The 18,689-nt window shown below is 39.4% G+C and overlaps 1 protein-coding gene across 9 annotated transcripts in view; it reads right to left on the reverse strand.

The window, feature by feature from the left end:
* FSTL5 (follistatin like 5) overlaps positions 1 to 18,689 on the reverse strand; it is a 564,833-nt gene that overhangs the window by 96,599 nt on the left and 449,545 nt on the right. For all 9 annotated transcript variants that reach the window (XM_073341501.2, XM_073341502.1, XM_073341509.1 and 6 more), the window contains 2 exons: positions 7,527 to 7,688; positions 459 to 593 (listed from right to left, as the gene is read on the reverse strand). In XM_073341501.2, coding sequence (XP_073197602.1) covers positions 459 to 593; positions 7,527 to 7,688 — 297 coding nt within the window. The remainder of the gene's footprint in view (positions 1 to 458; positions 594 to 7,526; positions 7,689 to 18,689) is intronic.

Genomic DNA, 18,689 nt, shown 5'->3' on the forward strand with positions numbered 1-18,689 from the left:
TGTTATCTACTAGACTTTACTAACTAGAGCAGTGGTTCCCAAACTTGTTCCACTGCTTGTGCAGGGAAAGCCCCTGGCCAGGCCGGTTTGTTTACCTGCTGCATTCGCAGGTTTGGCCAATCGCCAGTGGCTGCGGTTCGCTGCTCCAGCCCAATGGGGGCTGTGGGAAGCGGCATGGGCCAAGGGACGTACTGGCCGCCGCTTCCAGGAGCTCCCATTGGCCTGGAGCAGCGAACCGTGGCCAGTGGGAGCTGCGATAGGCCGAACCTGCGGACGCAGCAGGTAAACAAACTGGCCCGGCCTGGCAGGGGCTTTCCCTGCACAAGCGGCGGAACAAGTTTGGGAACCATTGATCTAGACATACAAACTTTAATACTTCACAGTGGTTTCCAATATCAATTTTCTTAACACATAGCTGAGGGCTAACATAAGAAATAGACTTTCTTCCCAATACATACGGGTCTTCCGAGCAGAATCTTCCACAAAGAGAGAAGAAATGTCTTCATCCACTCCTGCTTCATTCTTTGCAATACAAGTATACGCTCCTGTATCTTCATAGCGCACATTGCTAATGTGAACCTCACTGCCATTTGCTGAAAACAGAGGGAGAACACGCCATGTGAACAACAATTTCAGTTTTGCTACAGTGCTTTCAGATTACACTCAGGAAGTTTTCTCAGTTCATCCTAATTAAACTGCTTTCGTTCCTGAGTTCATGCTTTTGAGCCATGCCAAACTACTCCAAAGGTATAGTAGTACTATCAACCATTTCACAAAGAACAGGAATATCTCAATTGTACTTGCTGCTTGGATCTAGATGTCAGTTCCAGATTAGATACCTGCTTGAGTGCTGATATGCCCTCTTCTATAGACTTTAGCTGTTGTTACTTATGCTGTATATAATCATTGACATTCTGGCGTCTTGTATTGCTGATTTAACACAAAATAACATGGCTTCCATAGAACATAATGGGGTAAATTTTCAGCTCAATTCAAGCTGAAAGAGAAACGGCTTCTAGCATATGGGATGCTATATTAATTGTATTTATTTATAATTTGGTATAATTGAGTTAGAAAAATAGAGAGTCGAATTTGCATAACCCAACCTCTTTTTCATGCGTACACTCCTGCTCACCAATCAGAGTGCCACTGCACACGCAGATGACAGTTTATATGTGCAAAATGTGGACAAATGCCCTTGAAAATTCACTCATATGTGCTTACAGCAATAAAAGTCAAACAAATGCAAACTGTCAAAAGCACAATTACACCACATGCTGAAAAACAGATATAGCTCCTAGTTTCTGCAATGCTACTCAAGGAGGCTGGGATGAGGGTCCTTTGAAATATCAGTCTAAGAAAATCCACCTTTCTGAAACGGTTCTCAAATATGCAATATTGCTCTAATACACTTTTCAATTGATAATTCTGCCTTAAAAAAAAAACAGCCATAGCGATTACTACATCTGGAAGTGAATGCAGAATAGCAGCTGACAGGTTTGTACAGCATTTTATAGTAGGATTCTGTGGAAACCTGTCTCTGAAACAATTTCAGGGCTATATTTCAGATATGCTTCTGAAACAGTACACTCAAATAGTGTTTTGTGCACAAGTTTGTACACACAAAATCAATCTTTGTGCATACAAATGAGAAATTGTATGTGGACTTGGGTAGATAGGTGTACAATTTTCTGGTTTTCATATGCAAATACCCTTTTGTAATAGGAGTGCCACTCTGCTGTAAGTGCAAAATGTGCCTGCTCAAATTCAGAATCCATGTTTAAGAATCCAATCTTTACAATTGTATATGGACAAAATGGGACTCAGGGATGTGGCATATAGCTTGTCAAGGAGCACTTTTCTTTTGTTCCAGTCTTTACATTTTTTTTTACTGCTGATTTGTGGGGTAAAGGATAGACAGGTTACAGGAAAAATATATTAAGATTATCCATAATTTAATTTTTAATAAAGTGTATTAAGTAAGAAGGCATGAAATATGTTTTCCTTGAAAAAAGATAATTTTCCTCATTGTATTTATCTCTAGACATCTAATGTTAAAGTCAGAAGAGAACCTCCCTAAACAACCCTCCAGAGCACAAGTGAGCTGTCAGAGTCCTGAAGGCATGTTCCCATGGACAGTGGTCCTGCAGAAGGAAACGTTCCCATGGTATGAAGTGCTCCTTCAAGGGGAAAGTGGGTATGTCTCTTGGGGGAGCTGAAGTGGTTAAGAGAGCTCAGGATGATCACCTATAAGGGTAAATACAACACTCTCTGCACAGAGCTATCTGCTACCTTCCCATCTGTACTCTTTCCCCAGATGCACTTTGGATTATTGTCGATAGGAACTCAACACTCTCACACTCCCCAGACACTTCTCTGTCTAGAGGAGTCACTGCCCCATGCCCTACCTTTGAAGTTGAACATAATGGAGTTGTGGAGGGAGACTAACACCACAGGGTCCCTTAAAGTGGCAGATCATCCAAGAGAAGGATGGATAACAAGTAGCTCTGCACATGGAACAGAGGGATCTCAATGAGCTATTTACCCTGCATTCAGACAGACCTGAGATCACTGTTCCCTGTAAGCTGTGAGCATGTGCGTGTGCGCACAGATCCTAAACCCCATGCACACGGCGAAACACCACGCGCAAAAAATGTGCACAGAAGCACAACAATTTGCACAGAAGAATATTTTGTGCACACGGCCTGTCAAAAATTAGAGGGAACATTGCCTGAGATCCATGGGATCACTCCCTTTATCTGCCTCTTATTGTTTCACAAAAGCATTTTCCTTTAGATTGTCTGTTTGCAAGAGTGCTCCCCACACATCCCTTCAAGAGAGCTTTCATAGCATCCCCACTAGCTGTGCATATTTTGGGTGCTTCTCTTGCTCTTTCTGCTACCAGGTTCCTTATCAGAGGTCTGAGTGTTCCTCTCCTTCCTGTTCCCAATAACTTAGCAAAACTTAGGGCAGCCTTGCGTTTAGGCAGCCTGCTAATTCAGGTGTTGCTCATTGCTGACAACATAGTAACTCTCAGCACTGGGGGACCCTCTCCTATGAAAGGGTGGGAAGTCCTTGGGATTAAGTGGATAAGACTGCACTTTTATAAAAATAGAGAGGGGAGATTAACAGCCCAAGATTGGCCTTTAATTTACACTTTATATAAAGTACAAGTTGCTAATATAGAAATAAGTATACAGCTGTACTTTGAAAGCTGCAGGATCTCCCATGCATCTTTAAATTATATCCATTTCAATGGATGTTCAATCAAAGCTCCTACCAAAGCCCAAGAATTATCTTAGAGCAGTAAAGAAGTTAAAAACACAAATACATTTCAGAAGTGACAAGTGATTTCAGGTGCCTCAATATTTGGGAGTTCAACCTGAGACCTCTTAAAAGGGCCTGATTTTCAAGAGTTCTGTGCATCTGCTCCTGAAAAAAATCAGACCCTTTTGAGGTGTCCCAACTTGGGCAAAAGTGGAAGCACCTACAATCACTAATCACTTTTGGAAATTTAGACCTAAATGACTAAAAATACACTAGAAATTAGATCCATCAAATCAACTTTAAGTACAACTGAATCTAGTGTCGGGAAATAGAGGATTATTTAAATTTTGTTTTAGAGTTAAGGATAAAACTGGACCCTAGGATTTGATCCCACTCCAAACTTTGGGAAAGATCCAGAACTAGACTTTGTGTCTTGGGGTTCTTCTTTCATATTAGAGAACTAGATTGCCATTATTTACAAATTTGCATTAAATATTAAAATGAAAACATATGGAAACTTATATCCTCCCTCTGTTTTTATCAATTATTTAACATTTTAAAGTATCTGGGAATAACATATGTATGGAAAGTCGTACAAAAAATAAAGCCGCACCGTATTACGTGAGACTGCATTCTGGATATTAGAAAGCATAGGGGCTGCTTCAATAGGACAAGAACTGACCTGAATCTTCATCCAAACTTGAAATGAACCAGAAGCGAATTTTGTTAGGAGTTGGAAAATGTTGATTATTTTTCTTTTTCTTTCATTTTTGCCCTTCTCTATATCATTACTTTGGCTACGACAGGAAGCACTGAAATACTGCAAAAGGCGAATCTTGTGATATATCTGACCTGACCAGATTCATTACTTTTAGAAATCTCATGAAGGAGCCTGCCTTCTGTCCAATTTCCAGCCAAAAGTAGCATCCACATTTTCAGTGCTGTCTAAAACCAACTTTGAGGGTTTTCTCTATGTTCTGACAGCCTTACTTCTATTGAGTTGTACCTTACTCCTTGAATAGCCTCACTGGCATTAGTGGAACTACTCACACGCTGTGGTACTATTCACCCTGAGTAAGGGTGCCAGAATCTGGCCCTGGCGCATTTTCAAAATAAAAACCATGATGCACTTTGTCATGAAATACTTCTACAAAAAGATAAAAAAGAACAGATTTTCAAAAATGCTGCACAGTTGTTGCTAACTCACACCTGCATATTTCTCAGAAGGGAGGATTTTTTCCAGTCACCGAAGGCAAGTCTACACTGCAGCTGGGAGTTTACTTCCCAGCGTGGATAGACAGACCTGGTTAACTAGAAGGGTTGAGGCATGGGCTAACTGCCTCAGTACAAACCCTCTGGATGCACACTAATGGCTCAATTCTGCAACCCCTTTTCAGGTCAAGTAACGGATATTCACAATAGTATCCCCACTTATTACAATGAGATTACTCACATGAATAAGTACCACTCACCAGTTATGTCTTCACATGACAGCTAGCTGGAGTTAGCACACTAGAGTTAACTGCACTCAAACTAGCCTAGCTTCAGAGATCTTGTCCACACTTCAAAACAACAGAGGGTTACACAGAGTGACTTGATTACCAGCACAGAGCGATTGCATTAGCTGCTGATGAATTGTTGTAATTCTAGCTGTTGCATCCACATTGCATTTCTATCTCAATGTAAGCGGAGGAATAGTCCCACTGTTGTGGGGAACTTTCCTGGCTTCTGCACTACCCCGGTGAAGTGGGCTAGTGAAAGGATCTGAGTCCTCGCTCCCACTTCCTTTACCCAGAGGCCTCCCTGCCCTTGAGGACTCCCCTTCCACTCTCCAGTCTGGCAGAGTACTTGTAACCCTGACAAGGCTGGGTCCAGGATTCCTCGGGGGCTCGACCCCTAACCTTGCTGTGGTCACCTAGGACAGGGGCTAGGGTGTCCCCACTCCAGGGTACTCTCTCTGCACTGGGCACTTCCCTGACCCACTGATCATTATATACTATTTAAAGCAAATACAAGTTGTTTAATTAACAATTAATTTAAAAAAAGAATAAGGAAAAATGGGAAAGGTTAAAGGAAAACACATCCCCCTGCTCTGTAGCAGGGAACATTGAAAACAGTCTCTGAACGCCAGGGCACTTCACAGTCTGTTCCTTGTAGGTCCAAGGCCTCCTTCTCAGGCCCTGCCTGTGCTGCAGGGATGTTGCGGGTTGGACACTTGCAATGGTGGTAGACACACACCTCTGGGTTTTGGGTGTTGGGACCTTTCTTGACAGTGTCAGCCCCCCATCGGGTGTAGATCCCCCTCACAGTCTGGCCTGCAAGGACCCTTGGCTGGGGGTGTCTTTCTGTGCTGGGCCCTTTGCCCAAGGTCCCCCCTTGACTGGCCCCAGTTGTTCACCACATCTGGCTCTGTGGCTGCAGCCCTGTTCCCAGCACAGGATCTGCTCTCTCCCTGGGCTGTTTCTCTGGCTCTGGGGCTGCAGCTCTGCTCCCAGAACAGGATCTGCTCTCCCTGGGCTGCTTCTGTGACTGCTCCTAACTCTGACCTGTTTCCTGGGCTGCTTTTCTGGTCCCTCTGAATCTGGCACAGCTCTGCTCCCCAGCTCAGCTTGGGCCCCTGCTTTCTCCTTAGCTCGGCCCCACTCTGTCTGACCCAGGCAATTCCAGCTCACACGGAGGACGGGACCCCCCCTGGCCTCCTGACTCCCTGATTAGCCTGCCCACCCTGTTCTGGAACATTGGTCTCTCCCCATTGTTCCTGGGGACTGTCAGTCTCTGGGTCCTGATTTCCCATTGACCCTTCCCCTTTAAGTACTGGGAGCTAGCCAACCAAAACAGCACCACTGAATGTTAGTAAGGGGGCAACAGTCCCCTGACATCAAGCTTCAACAACAACAGAGCTTTAACAACCCTCTTCACCCTACCCCCAAGAACTAGCTAGCTTGAGTTTAAAGCACCATCTAACTCCAGCTAGAGATTGTTCTGTATGGAGAGGAGTTCAGCTGAGGTAACACTCAAGTTATAACTCAAGCTAACTGTGCTGAGAAGACACATCCATTGTGAGTAAAGGTGGCAAAATAGGATCATGACAATTCAGATACTTAACTCTTGGAGTCTTCTACTCAACCTGCAAAGGAAACTGCTAGTATTGCTGGACAATTCTATTACTGCTTCCTGTATTGCCAATTCCTGTCCAGCAGGCAAGGGTGGTTTTTAAATCTTAAAAGACTGTATTTTCAGCCTGGCTTTTGGCAGAGTTCAACTCTTTGCTGGCATTTTATTTACAGCATGTATTACAAAATGGTATGAGACACCTTTACTAATAAATGTATATATGTTTCATGTTTATAATGTCCAATAACTGATTAATGCTCTGTTCTAGTCATTCTTTACTTATCTCAGTGAACAGATTTTGATGGTTTTAACAGAAACTGCAAAATTTACAAAATTCACTTAAATCCTAATCCATCCCTAAAGTAAACTCTTTTGTTTTCAATGGAGGTAGAGTAAAAAATGAATTTGGAACATTGGGCCAAGTTCTGCTCTCATTTGTGGTGGAGTAAATCTGGAAAAATTCCATTAAAGTCAATAGAATGAGTTTTGATTTACACCAGTGTAACAAATAAAAACAATAACTGGGATTCTTGGCTATCTTTTTTTAAACATATTATTTTCTCCTAAATTAGATAAATGGCAAAAACAGCATAAATTGCAGTAGTTCCAAGTCAAAAACTTTAGTACTGAATTGCAGTTAAACGATGATCTGGATTGTGTGCCTTCTGCTACACAGACCTGTGCAGAGGAGTAAGGGAGAGTAAGAATCATCACCCTTCATTTACATGGATCTTAGGTTTAATATCACTTGCCCCATCTGGTACAGGTTGCAGGGTAGGAGGAGTCTTAGCTCTTCATTGTGCTGGCTCACACAGATAAACTCTAGTGCAGGACTGGAGACAGGTCCAGGTATTGAAATGTATTGCAGGTACAGGCCAGAATCAATTACTCTCCCCATTCTCTCACTCAAGCAAAGGGGGAGCAGGGAGGGATTTGTGCCTCAGAGGGTACCTCTAAGGCACAGTGTCTCCTGAGGTGGTGCAATTCACACTTGTCTCCTTGGTTCAGGGCTGTGCCTAATGGCACAATGTCTCTCTAAACAGATAAATTAAAGCAGCATGAAACGTAAAATTCTACTGTAGAATCTCCATTGTTTGTTTTAAATCAAGTCTTGCCCTTAGACAGTGGTAAGTATGCCTCTTTACCTTGAAGGGTTAACTGTTTGGATAACTTTGGAGTAATATCAATTCCATTCTTCAGCCAACCAAGCTGTGGGTTTGGGATACCTTCAGCGTAGCATCGGAGGCTTGCTGTCACACCAGGCTCTCTGGCCTGGCTCTCTGGATAGACTCGAATGACTGGTGGAACTGAATACAGAAAACAATTATCAGTCAAATGAAAAGCAAAATTATCACATTAAAAAAAAAAATTCTCCAAGCAGTTGATTCTAAGAACCTTGAAGCCATATATAATGAGATAATGAAAGGGTACTGTGATATTACCAGCATATTTAACAGTATCTAGCATTGCATTCCACAGCAAGTCAATTTCTGAAAGAGAAGGCATGTCATTGTGAGAAATCCCTCTTTCCCTTGTCAACAGTGTGACTGCACAATTCTGAATTTTAATTCAGTTGTTCTTAGGGTTTGATATTGATTTCTTTATATATATATTTCCTTTGAAGAACAGGATTTTGTATGAATCATTTACAATATACCAACATCTTTCATTAGGATTTATACATAATGTTCAGATCATGTTTTACCTACACTTCACAGTTTGATTATATTTTTGGTTGTTTTTACACTCTTGGAAAAACGTTCTCCTCCATCCTCCTCCTGTGCTGTCATGCATCTTCATATCTCAGCCTTTACCCCATCACCTCACAGAGCATTTTTCCAAGCAATGAGCATTAATCCATTTTATATGAACAAAAATATCCATACTTATAATAGTTGATGCTAACAAAAAAGTGAATGATAAATCAACACTCAACTCTTAAGAATTAGAAAGAGATCTTTAAGAGGGGTAGATTGCCTATTGCAGGGTTTCCTGTCCCTTCCTCTAAAGCATGAGGTGCTGGCCACTGTCAGACACAGGATACTGGGTGAGATGGACCTGGGTCTGATCCAATACAAAAATTCCTATAGTCCTAATTATTTTAATTGATAAATAAGGCTGGCTGGATAAAAAGAATTTAGCGTTGTGAAAAATTTTAAGGTTTCAATTTTTGTTTGCATTGCATATTGGAAGAAAACAGAGATCTTTGGAAACGTTTACTGAAAAAACAAGGGGAGAGAGACAGATCCAGTTTCAAGTCCCTACTCTACCTGATTCAGAGCAAGGACTTGAATGCAGGTCTTCTACATCACAGGTGGTGCGCTAACCACCTGGCTATTAGCAGAAGATCTTTGCTTTCTCTTCTTCCCCCTCCTCCTTCCCCAGAGATACCCTCCTGGACCCAAGATGCTTTCCCAACAAAAGCATCATCAAAACAACTGCTTCCACAAAAAGTTTCAGTTTCAACCAATCAGCATTTTCCCACAAAAGAAAAAAAAAGAAACAATTCCAATCAGCTTTACTGATGAACTACAAGTAACATTTACAAGACATAACTATAAAAAAACTGAACATGCAAGACACAAACATATAAAAACTGAAGCAACTGCTTAAATTTATTATATTGCTCTGAGCCTGCCTTCCATAAACCCTCCACCCCTTTTTGCCTGTTATCATTTGTTACATTATTTCTAAGTTTAAGTTTAGACCCCAAAGATGCTATGTGGAAGGATCCTTATGCATGCATAGAGACTCACGGACATCAGCGTGGCTCTGCTTGGACACAAAGATTACCTTTCACAGATTCAATTTCAGGATTGGGGCCGTAGATCATAAGATATTTGGGGCATGCCTTTTTTCATGTTCTGAAAAATCTCATGCATATTTAAGACATTGTATGCAATTTAATAACCATAATAATTAATAATGAAAAGAGAAAAATATTAAATGGAAAGAGTACAGAGGCATAAAGGGTAGGAGAATAAAGGGAGAAGAGAGCACTGAAATATGCTTGGATAGCACACCTCCATGGGGCATCCATCAGCCAGTCTATAAAAAGAGAAATTGGGAGCCCCTGCATTTTAGGCTGCAGTATTGCTAATATAAGAACGATATTTAACTTCACATCTCCTTTTGTTGAATCTGGATGCTGTGGTGTCTCTGCCCTCCCAGAGGTTACTGGAGGTAGTGATATGGATAACAGAATACTGTCAGAAGCTCAATCTAGATAAAATGGAAGTAGTGTATATCAGTAAGTAGAAGGTCTGTGTGTGCACGCCTTGTGTTCTTCCTTTTACCCACACAATCCACAGTGTATGAGTTATTCTTAATGTGTCACTGCTTTTGGATGCCTATACAACAGGCAATGGTTCAAAGCACCTATAGAATTTGCGTATATTGAAGGCCCATCAGAGTTCACATTTAATGAGGTTTAGAGGCAAAATGCTTGCACTTTTTTACTTTGATTAAAACTCATTATATTCCCCATAATTTATTAATTTAAACTTGTTGTTCCTACATGGTACTATTTTATGTACATTTAAATGCTGTTATGGTGCCCAAATGTTATGGTAGAGATATTAATTAAACATAAAGGAAGAATAAACAACAACATAATTACTGAAAACTGTTGAAGAGATGCTTTACTTCCATGCCATAACGTGCTTAACTTCATCTTCACTGCCAAGGAATAACTCTTGAATGATCCGGTGAAAGGTTCAGAACAGCAACCATACATACAGTATCCACCAATACTTCATTACACTATATAGTATTGAAAGCATTAACATATATGGTGTATGTCATTTTTTATATTGCCCTTAGAAGTTTTTTGGGAATGCTTTTCCTGAAATACTGGATATCTGTATTTTACACATTTAACTGATACAGCCAAAATTCCACTAGCAGCAAAAAAATCATATTTCATGGCTACATTTCAATCAGAAGCTTATTTTCATCTGATCAATTTGTTAAATAGTAGCTGAAGACCTACAGTATAATCTATAGCTACTGTATGACAACTGTAAATATAACTTTTAAAGTCACAGGAAAAAAAACAGTATTTTATGCTAACAGTGAAATCCTCTAATTAAAAATGATTTTTGGTTCCCACTTTTGGTTCCCACCCAGTTTTATTGTGCTTGTAGTAGATCCCCTTAAGGGTGGGAGCAAGCCAAGGCTGATTACAGAATGAGCCATACTTTGGGAGAGATCAGGGTAATTTCCCTATAAAGAGCAGGAGGAGCCAAAAAGCTTGGGAAATGGTAAAGACTGTGAGTGACTAGTCCAGGGAAGATCCTAAGGGCTTGTCTACACTGTGACGTTGTTGACAAAACTTTTGTCTTTCACGGGTACTTAAAAAAAGCCTCCCTGTGAAAGACAAAAGTTTTGCTGACGCAAGTGGCACTGTGAATGCGGCTTTGGCAGCAGAAGTGCTCTCCTGCTGACAAAGCTAACATCGCTCGTAGGGTTGGAAGTATTTTGTCGGCAAAAGTGCTGACAAAATACCAACAGAGAGCGTTTATACACACTGACTTTTAGTGACACAGCCTTGTTGCTAAAAGCTGCGTAGTGTAGACAAGCTAAGATTAAGGGAGTTATGACAGAGGAACTGTAGTGAGCAGGATGTTCCTACTAGAGACCCTGACTGGGAGAAGGGTTTAGGTCCCTGGAAGTAAGAGGGCTGAGCTCCAGCCAGGTACAGCTTGAAGGTACATTTATACTACAATAAAAAATTGGCACTGAGTCTCAGAGCCTGGGCCAATTGATTTGGGCTTGTGGGTCTTGGGCTCTGGGGCTAAAAACTGCAGTGTAGGTGGTTGGGCTTGGACTGCAGCCCTGACTCTGAGTCCCACCCTCCTGCAAACCCAAGTCAGATGACCCAGGCCAGCCAGGGCCATGCTGCAGGAGACACACAGGGGTGGGTGGGGGAAGTTCAAAAATCAACTAAAAAGCATGTTTTTTTTTTAAAAAAAATATAATTTTTGACTCTTAATTTTTGAACCTTCAGGGTTGGCACTATTGTGAATAAAAATATTTGTTGACTGCATCAGTTGTAGATTAGTATTTAAACATCTTACATATTTGAGCAGCTCTTACATATTCCATCAGGTTTCAAAGTAACAGCCATGTTAGTCTGTATTCTCAAAAAGAAAAGGAGTACTTGTGGCACCTTAGAGACTAACCCATTTATTTGAGCATGAGCTTTCGTGAGCTACAGCTCACTTCATCCGACGAAAGCTTATGCTCAAATAAATGGGTTAGTCTCTAAGGTGCCACAAGTACTCCTTTTCATATTCCATCAGGTAGAGGGAACTAGAACTCATGCCCATGGTAGGGGGGCGGAGGAAGGAGGAGGCGGCAACCAGAAAAACAGAAATTTTAATAGAACTGGTCAGGTTGATATACTAGTAAGTATAGGAGCTTGTCAGACTATTTAGCTAATAGAACTGTTTATTTTTAGGAAATGGAAGAGTGCCTATAGTTGTTCGAAGACACTTGCAGGAAGTAACAGATAAATATTTTTCTTTCAGGGATAAAAGCAAAATCCTTTTTATTGAGAAAAGGATGTTTTAGTCTGCCATATATGGTGTTTGGAAGCCTTTAATCTGTAATTCTACATATTAGAACCTCTTTGCTACCTCTAATTTTACACATCCTTCCTGAGATACAATACATTGGTGTACTTCTTAGTAGGCAGAAATCTGAAGCATTTCTTTATTAACAGGATCTAAATGGGACAACATACTGGGGCATTTCTTGTAAACAGTTGGATAACACTTGAAAATATTTAACTGATTATGTTGGAATGGGATTCATTTTTTCATTTAGTTATCTTACTTCATATCTCTCCAACTGTGTTTTGTGACACCAGTTAACTGCTCCAAATTCTATTTAATTGTAGGAAATAAAACTTTGGGGAAAGGGAGGTATGTTTCTTTAACCTTCATTACAACTTGTTTCTCTTTTACAAAGAAGCTCAAAGTTCCTGCTATTTAATGTATAATTAAAGATAAGATCACCAATTACTTTTGCTTAAAAAAAATCTAATTAGCGGATTTAAGAAATCTTGGTTAATCATTGATTACTAATAGGAATATGCCCACTGTGATATCACATCTTTTTTCTGCCAATAGTGACATGTTACATATCAGACTTTCATTGATAACTGTGTACTGTAGCACCTTCACAAGACCTTGATAAGTGTTCGTGATTATCGTTATTTTTTTGCTAAGGGGAGTGTTAGTACAGCAGATTAGTGTGGCCTGTACCTCTGGAGCTCATTTAAACAGGTGGTTTGGCTCTGGGATTTAAGAACAATTAGTTGGATTGTCTCAGGTCAATTATTGTGAAATACTCCATAATAAAATACACACATATACAGTCATATGTCTAAAGCACAAACTGGAAGAAGAAAGTAAGGCACAGGGAGGTGAAGGGAATTGCCCAAGATCACCCATAGGCCACTGACTGAGCCAGGAATAGAACCCTGAGTTCCAGTCGAATGTTCTAAGCACTAGACAACATTGTTTCCCTGTAAATCTTTAAATCTGAAAGGGAGTAGGCCTAGCAACAGGGAGAGGCTTTTACTTTCCCCATGAAACTCCATTCAGAATCAACTGACTTTTAAGATATCAAAAAATTGCCATTTGCAGTGTGCACTAAGCTCATTAGAGCTTGCTTAAAGCCTGTTGCTAAAATCACTGACAATTTCATCTGAGTATATTCCCAGCATTGTACAGAGTTAAATCTCTTCCTCTGCCATCTCCTTAAAATACCCTCTGGCTTAGGGAAGGTGCACAGAGCTGGGAACCAGGAGATCATACATTCTAAACTTACCACTGCTGGTAAATGATGAATAATTCAGTGGTTTTCTCAAAACTTATTGTTGAACTAGCTTCACACCCCACAGAAAAATTACACAAGGTGGGAGATCTTAATCTTATCCATTCTGCTTCTCAGGTAGAATATGCCAAATATATGTGCTTGGCTATGTTGTCAGTAAAACGGGATTACTAGTGTATACATAACACACTATTTCAATTAATTACTCTTCTTCTAATGAGTGGTCCACAGGGCATATCTGCGATTATGTCATAACTGCTCTTTAGTCATTTAGCCCATGTGATCTGTGTTGCAACGCAGAGACTCCAGAGTTCATGCTCTGCTGATGATGTATGCAAGGGAAGCATTATAGTTGAATGCATCTGATGAAGTGAGCTGTAGCTCACGAAAGCTTATGCTCAAATAAATTGGTTAGTCTCTAAGGTACCACAAGTACTCCTTTTCTTTTATAGTTGCAGTTATAGTATACTATGTTTTGCCTGTTTTCTTCTTAATAAACCAAAGGAAGTTATAAAAAAACCAAAACCTTGAACAACAACAAAAACATGACATCAGTCCCTGGAAAATCATGGAGCAGGTCCTCAAGAAATCAATTCTGAAGCACTTAGAGGAGAGTGATCAGGAACAGTCAGCATGGATTCACCAAGGGCAACTCATGCCTGACGAACCTAATTGCCTTCTATGATGAGATAAGTGGCTCTGTGGATAAGGGGAAAACAAGGGACGTGTTATTCATTGACTTTAGCAAAGCTTTTGATACGGTCTCTCACAATATTCTTGCCAGCAAGTTAAAGAAGTATGGGCTGAATAAATGGAGTATAAGGTGGACAGAAAGCTGGCTAGATCATTGGGCTCAATGGGTAGTGATCATTTTTCTCCATGTCTAGTTGGCAGCAGGTATCAAGTGGAGTGCCCCAAGGGTCGGTCCTGGGGCCGGTTTTGTTCAATATCTTCATTAATGATCTGGAGGATGGCATGGATTGCACCCTCAGCAAGTTTTCAGATGACACTAAACTGGGAGGAGAGGTAGATACGGTGAAGGCTAATGGCATTTTGAGCTGTACAAATAGGAGCACTGCCAGCAGATCAAGGGAGGTGATTATTCTCCTCTATTCGACATTGGTGAGGCCTCATTTGGAGTACTGTGTCCAGTTTTGGGCCCCACACTACAAGAAGGAGGTGGCAAAATTGGAAAGCGTCCAGCAGAGGGCAACACAAATGACTAGGGGGTTGGAGGCACATGACTTATGAGGAGAAGCTAAGGGAACTGGGATTATTTAGTCTGCAGAAGAGAAGAATGAGGGGGGATTTGATAGCTGTTTTCAACTACCTGAACGGGGGTTCCAAAGAGAATGGATCTAGACCGACTCACTGGTAGAAGATGACAGAACAAGGAGAAATGGTCTCAAGTTGCAGTGGGGGAGGTTTAGGTTGGATATTAGGAAAAACTTTTTCACTAGGAGGGTGGTGAAGCACTGGAACAGGTTGCCTAGGGAGGTTTCTAAGGAAACTCCTTCCTGAGAGCTTTCTAAGGTCAGTCTCGACAAAGTCCTGGCTGGGATGATTTAGTTGGGGATTGGTCCTGCTTTGAGCAGGGGGTTGGAATAGATGACCTCCTGAGGTCCCTTCCAACCCTGATATTCTATGATTCTATGATCAAAGGAAAGTTATTAAAGTTGCAAAGTCAAGCTCTCAAAGGTTAAGAAATGCCAGAATGAAGGCTATTCATACAAACTATATTATGTTGCCAGTTTGTGTGCATTATAATACATTCTTTAATTATACAAACTCATACTATTTTTTCCATAGCCTCGTTGTGATACACCCTAGGAAATGAGCTTCACCCTAAGAGTATTTTCTCAAATTTAATAACTAATAACAGCTGTGATTGTGCTCCATGTGCTCATGGAAAGAAAATTTTATGCATGCATGCTAAAGCACTCATTAATGGTGTATTTTAAATGCAAATGCTTGAATACTTAAACCAAAAGTTTTATAATGGACAGAGGATCTTATGACTAAATGGCAAGGATAGGGTTTCTAGGTCCCCTCATCAGAGCCCTGCCAAATTAAATGAATCAAAGAAGGTTCTGACTACACTCTTTGCAACTAAGACCATTAAAGTACATGGAATTACTTGATTTGAATGTGATGCAGGAAGAAATCTATCTCCAGCTAATAAATTCTACAGTAACATAATTTTTCTAGGAATGATGCCTCAGGCAAGAGTTGTCGATCCCTATTCCCCAGAGACATATAAATGCTAGAAATGAAATGAAATCTATTTAGTGAAAAATAATAATAATTCCATAATGAACTGGAAACTACTAATGCTCTAAAGAATCATCTTTTCTTTTAGAATTAAGGAGAAATATCTGACTTGGATGCAAAAAGCTGTTCAGGTTAAAAGGTACTTGAGTACAATGGGCCAGTTCCTCAGCTGGTGTAAATCTGCATAGTTGTACTGATTTACACCCACTAAGAATTTAGCTCAGTGATTGTTCCTTTGAAGTAGTAAAATATAACCTCACTGAAGAGGGTTTAGTCCAGAACCCAAATGTGGCATGAGGAGAACACATGCAATCATTTTGCACGAAAGCTCCATAGAAGTCAGTGGGGCTTTTGGGAAAAAAATCAATAGTAATGAGCAGAGATAAAGATCTCATGTTATGTTATTACTTATTTAGCTCTTCTGTAAAATACACAATGGAAATCAAACTATTTCTATTCCAGCTTTTAAAAAATATATGCCTGAATTAACAGATGAAATCCTGGACTTTTCTTTATCACAAAAGATATCAAGTCCTGGAATTTATCCTTTGGAAAAGCCATGCAAGTATATCTATGGTCATTTCATTTATATGAAAGAACAACTGAGCTGTAAATAAGGATCTGGTGTCATCTAGATATTGTGCACATAACTCCCAGTAGAATCAGTAAGATTAACATCCATGGGTATGGAGAGAATAGATCCATAAGAACAACATCATATACTCAGATGACATGGTAAATGTTCAGGTAATGAGAAAAAGAAAACCCAAATGCAATTACTTCTAAGATATCTACATTATGCTTTTCCCAGGGCACTTTTGAGAGCTTGCATGTGTCAGCTGAAGTAGAGTCATCGTTTGAAACCTCAGGTTACTGTAAATTGTTCTAATCATATCACGCTAACATAATCCCAAAGAACAACAACAAAAAGATTGATTTATATTCCGCATTGGTCCTTAATAAATACATTCAGTTAGAATAAAGAATAACATCCCAGAGCAAGGAAGTAAAATAACTCTTCTATGATACAATCTATTTTTTTCCCCTAGCGTCAAAGTGTGATCTGTTATCTTGAGAACTAACTGAACTCTTGTGATTCAAGTAGGAAAATTGCATGATGTAGGTACTTTGAGAGCAGTGGGTTGGGGATATTTGGGATGAATAGCTGACCCACCACAATTGTTTTATTCCAGGAGAAAACAAGAATGAATTGGAGGTGAATCATAAGGTCACTCACAAGTAAACCAATCAAAAAGTTAGATTTTTTGAAAAAAGTTTTGCTGCTGCCATTATTTGCTTTTGTTTTAAAGAATTCTGCCATTGTTCTTCCACAGTGTAGTCATACAACTGCTGTAAAAAGGGTTAGAAATAGGTTTGATGGAATGAATACAAATGTCTTTATAATACTGGTAACTCACCACGGCATTTGTGGTGTTCTATTTGCACTATTTTCTTTTGTGACTAAAGCAAGCTTTCAATCAAAAATTATGGGGCTGATTTTATAAATATGTTATGGGTTAGTGAACTAGCCAATGCCTCTTTGTCTGAAATATTATAAAAGCAATCAATTCACCCCATCATTGTCCTAGAACAGGCTTCATGATTTTCATATTATCTCTTGCCACCAAAACAAAAAACAAACAAACAAAAAACCCTCCCATATCATTAATGTTTCCAACATAGAAACATTTCAGATCTTAAAAACATGCAAACATACTCCAATATCTAAATAATCTGCTCAAAATTTTATGGCAACATTAATCCCTCAATTTCATCATCATCAAATCACAGAAATTTTAGAAGAAATTTTGTTGACAAAAATTAAGTTTTTTAAAATAGATATTTCATAAAGGAATTAAGAATAGCCCATTTCAGTTTTTGACATATCCAGAATTGTGGGGAATGATCTATTGAGTCAGGAAGACTCAGCTACATGAGCTCTCCACCATCAAGCAGGATTTCAATGACCAGCCAAAAACATTCCCATGCTGAATAATTCATTTAGTGTGGAGCCAAATCTTTAGCCATTTTTGTTGAATAGGTTTAGTTAGTCTTGTATCTTAGTCCCTCAGTTTAGAAATAATCCATGTCATGAGGAAGAATTCTTCAACCATTACATTTTACATGTGGAGTTTTAAGGATTCCAAATGTGATATATGTTCATTTAGTACAGGCCCCAGTCATGCACTGTCAATTACACAGCCAATAGCTACAATACTGGGCCCATAACATGTAGTGATAGATTTACCTACTGTATGCTGACAATATAATTTAGCTTGATTTCACCAGAGAAAATTGAGTGTGGACCCATGGAAACATTTGGATGAAAGGGATCAATCCTATGCTCAACAGCAAGAATTTAAATATTCTCTTATTAGGATTATCTAATGATTCTATAACACTTTGACAATGTAAAGTGTTACATAAGTGCAAAGAATTATTAATCAGTAAAATAATTATTCCTGCACCAGCATTGTTTTGTGGTGAGTTGTCTATTTACTATATGTATGAGAAAAGGCTTAAAATACTTAATGTTCACATAAAACATTATTTACATAAAAAGTAAAGAATGTATTCTGTCCATAATATGCAAATTTTTATGCAGTGATTATCTGTATTATTTAAATAAGGGCTTCACTAATTTTTTTTAACACTTAATACGCCAATTCAGAAAATTAGAGTTTAATCCTGATATACACAAAATAAGCCAAAGTATAAAATATTTTTGCAATGTTTAAGGATTGGGCAAACTGGTGAATGCAATATAGATATAGATATATAGTACCCTCACGCTAGATGTTAAGATCAACTAAGCCTCCCTATCTCATTAACCTTCTTTTGACTCTTCTGTTAGACTAGTGTCATTATATTAATTGGTTATTATCCTAGCCTATGAGTACTGATTATCTTGTCTCTCTCTAGGAACATTACAGTTTAGATGTACAGATGTAATCTATGGAAGTGCTGTTCATTTGACCAGAACATTAAACTTAATGTTTTTCATCCCATTTAACTACAACATACAAATTATAATGGTTAATCAGTATGCAGTTTCATTAGATAATGCTACAACAGAAACAAAATAATTGTGTAACCGTGTCTTCAAATAGACAATATTCTTGCTATTACATTAAATACATAGTGGTACAGTTCACATATATAATACGATAACACACCAACCTCGGCATTAAATT

The sequence above is a fragment of the Lepidochelys kempii genome, chromosome 4 (genome assembly GCF_965140285.1).
Source record: "Lepidochelys kempii isolate rLepKem1 chromosome 4, rLepKem1.hap1, whole genome shotgun sequence".
Classification (NCBI taxonomy): Eukaryota; Metazoa; Chordata; order Testudines; family Cheloniidae; genus Lepidochelys; species Lepidochelys kempii.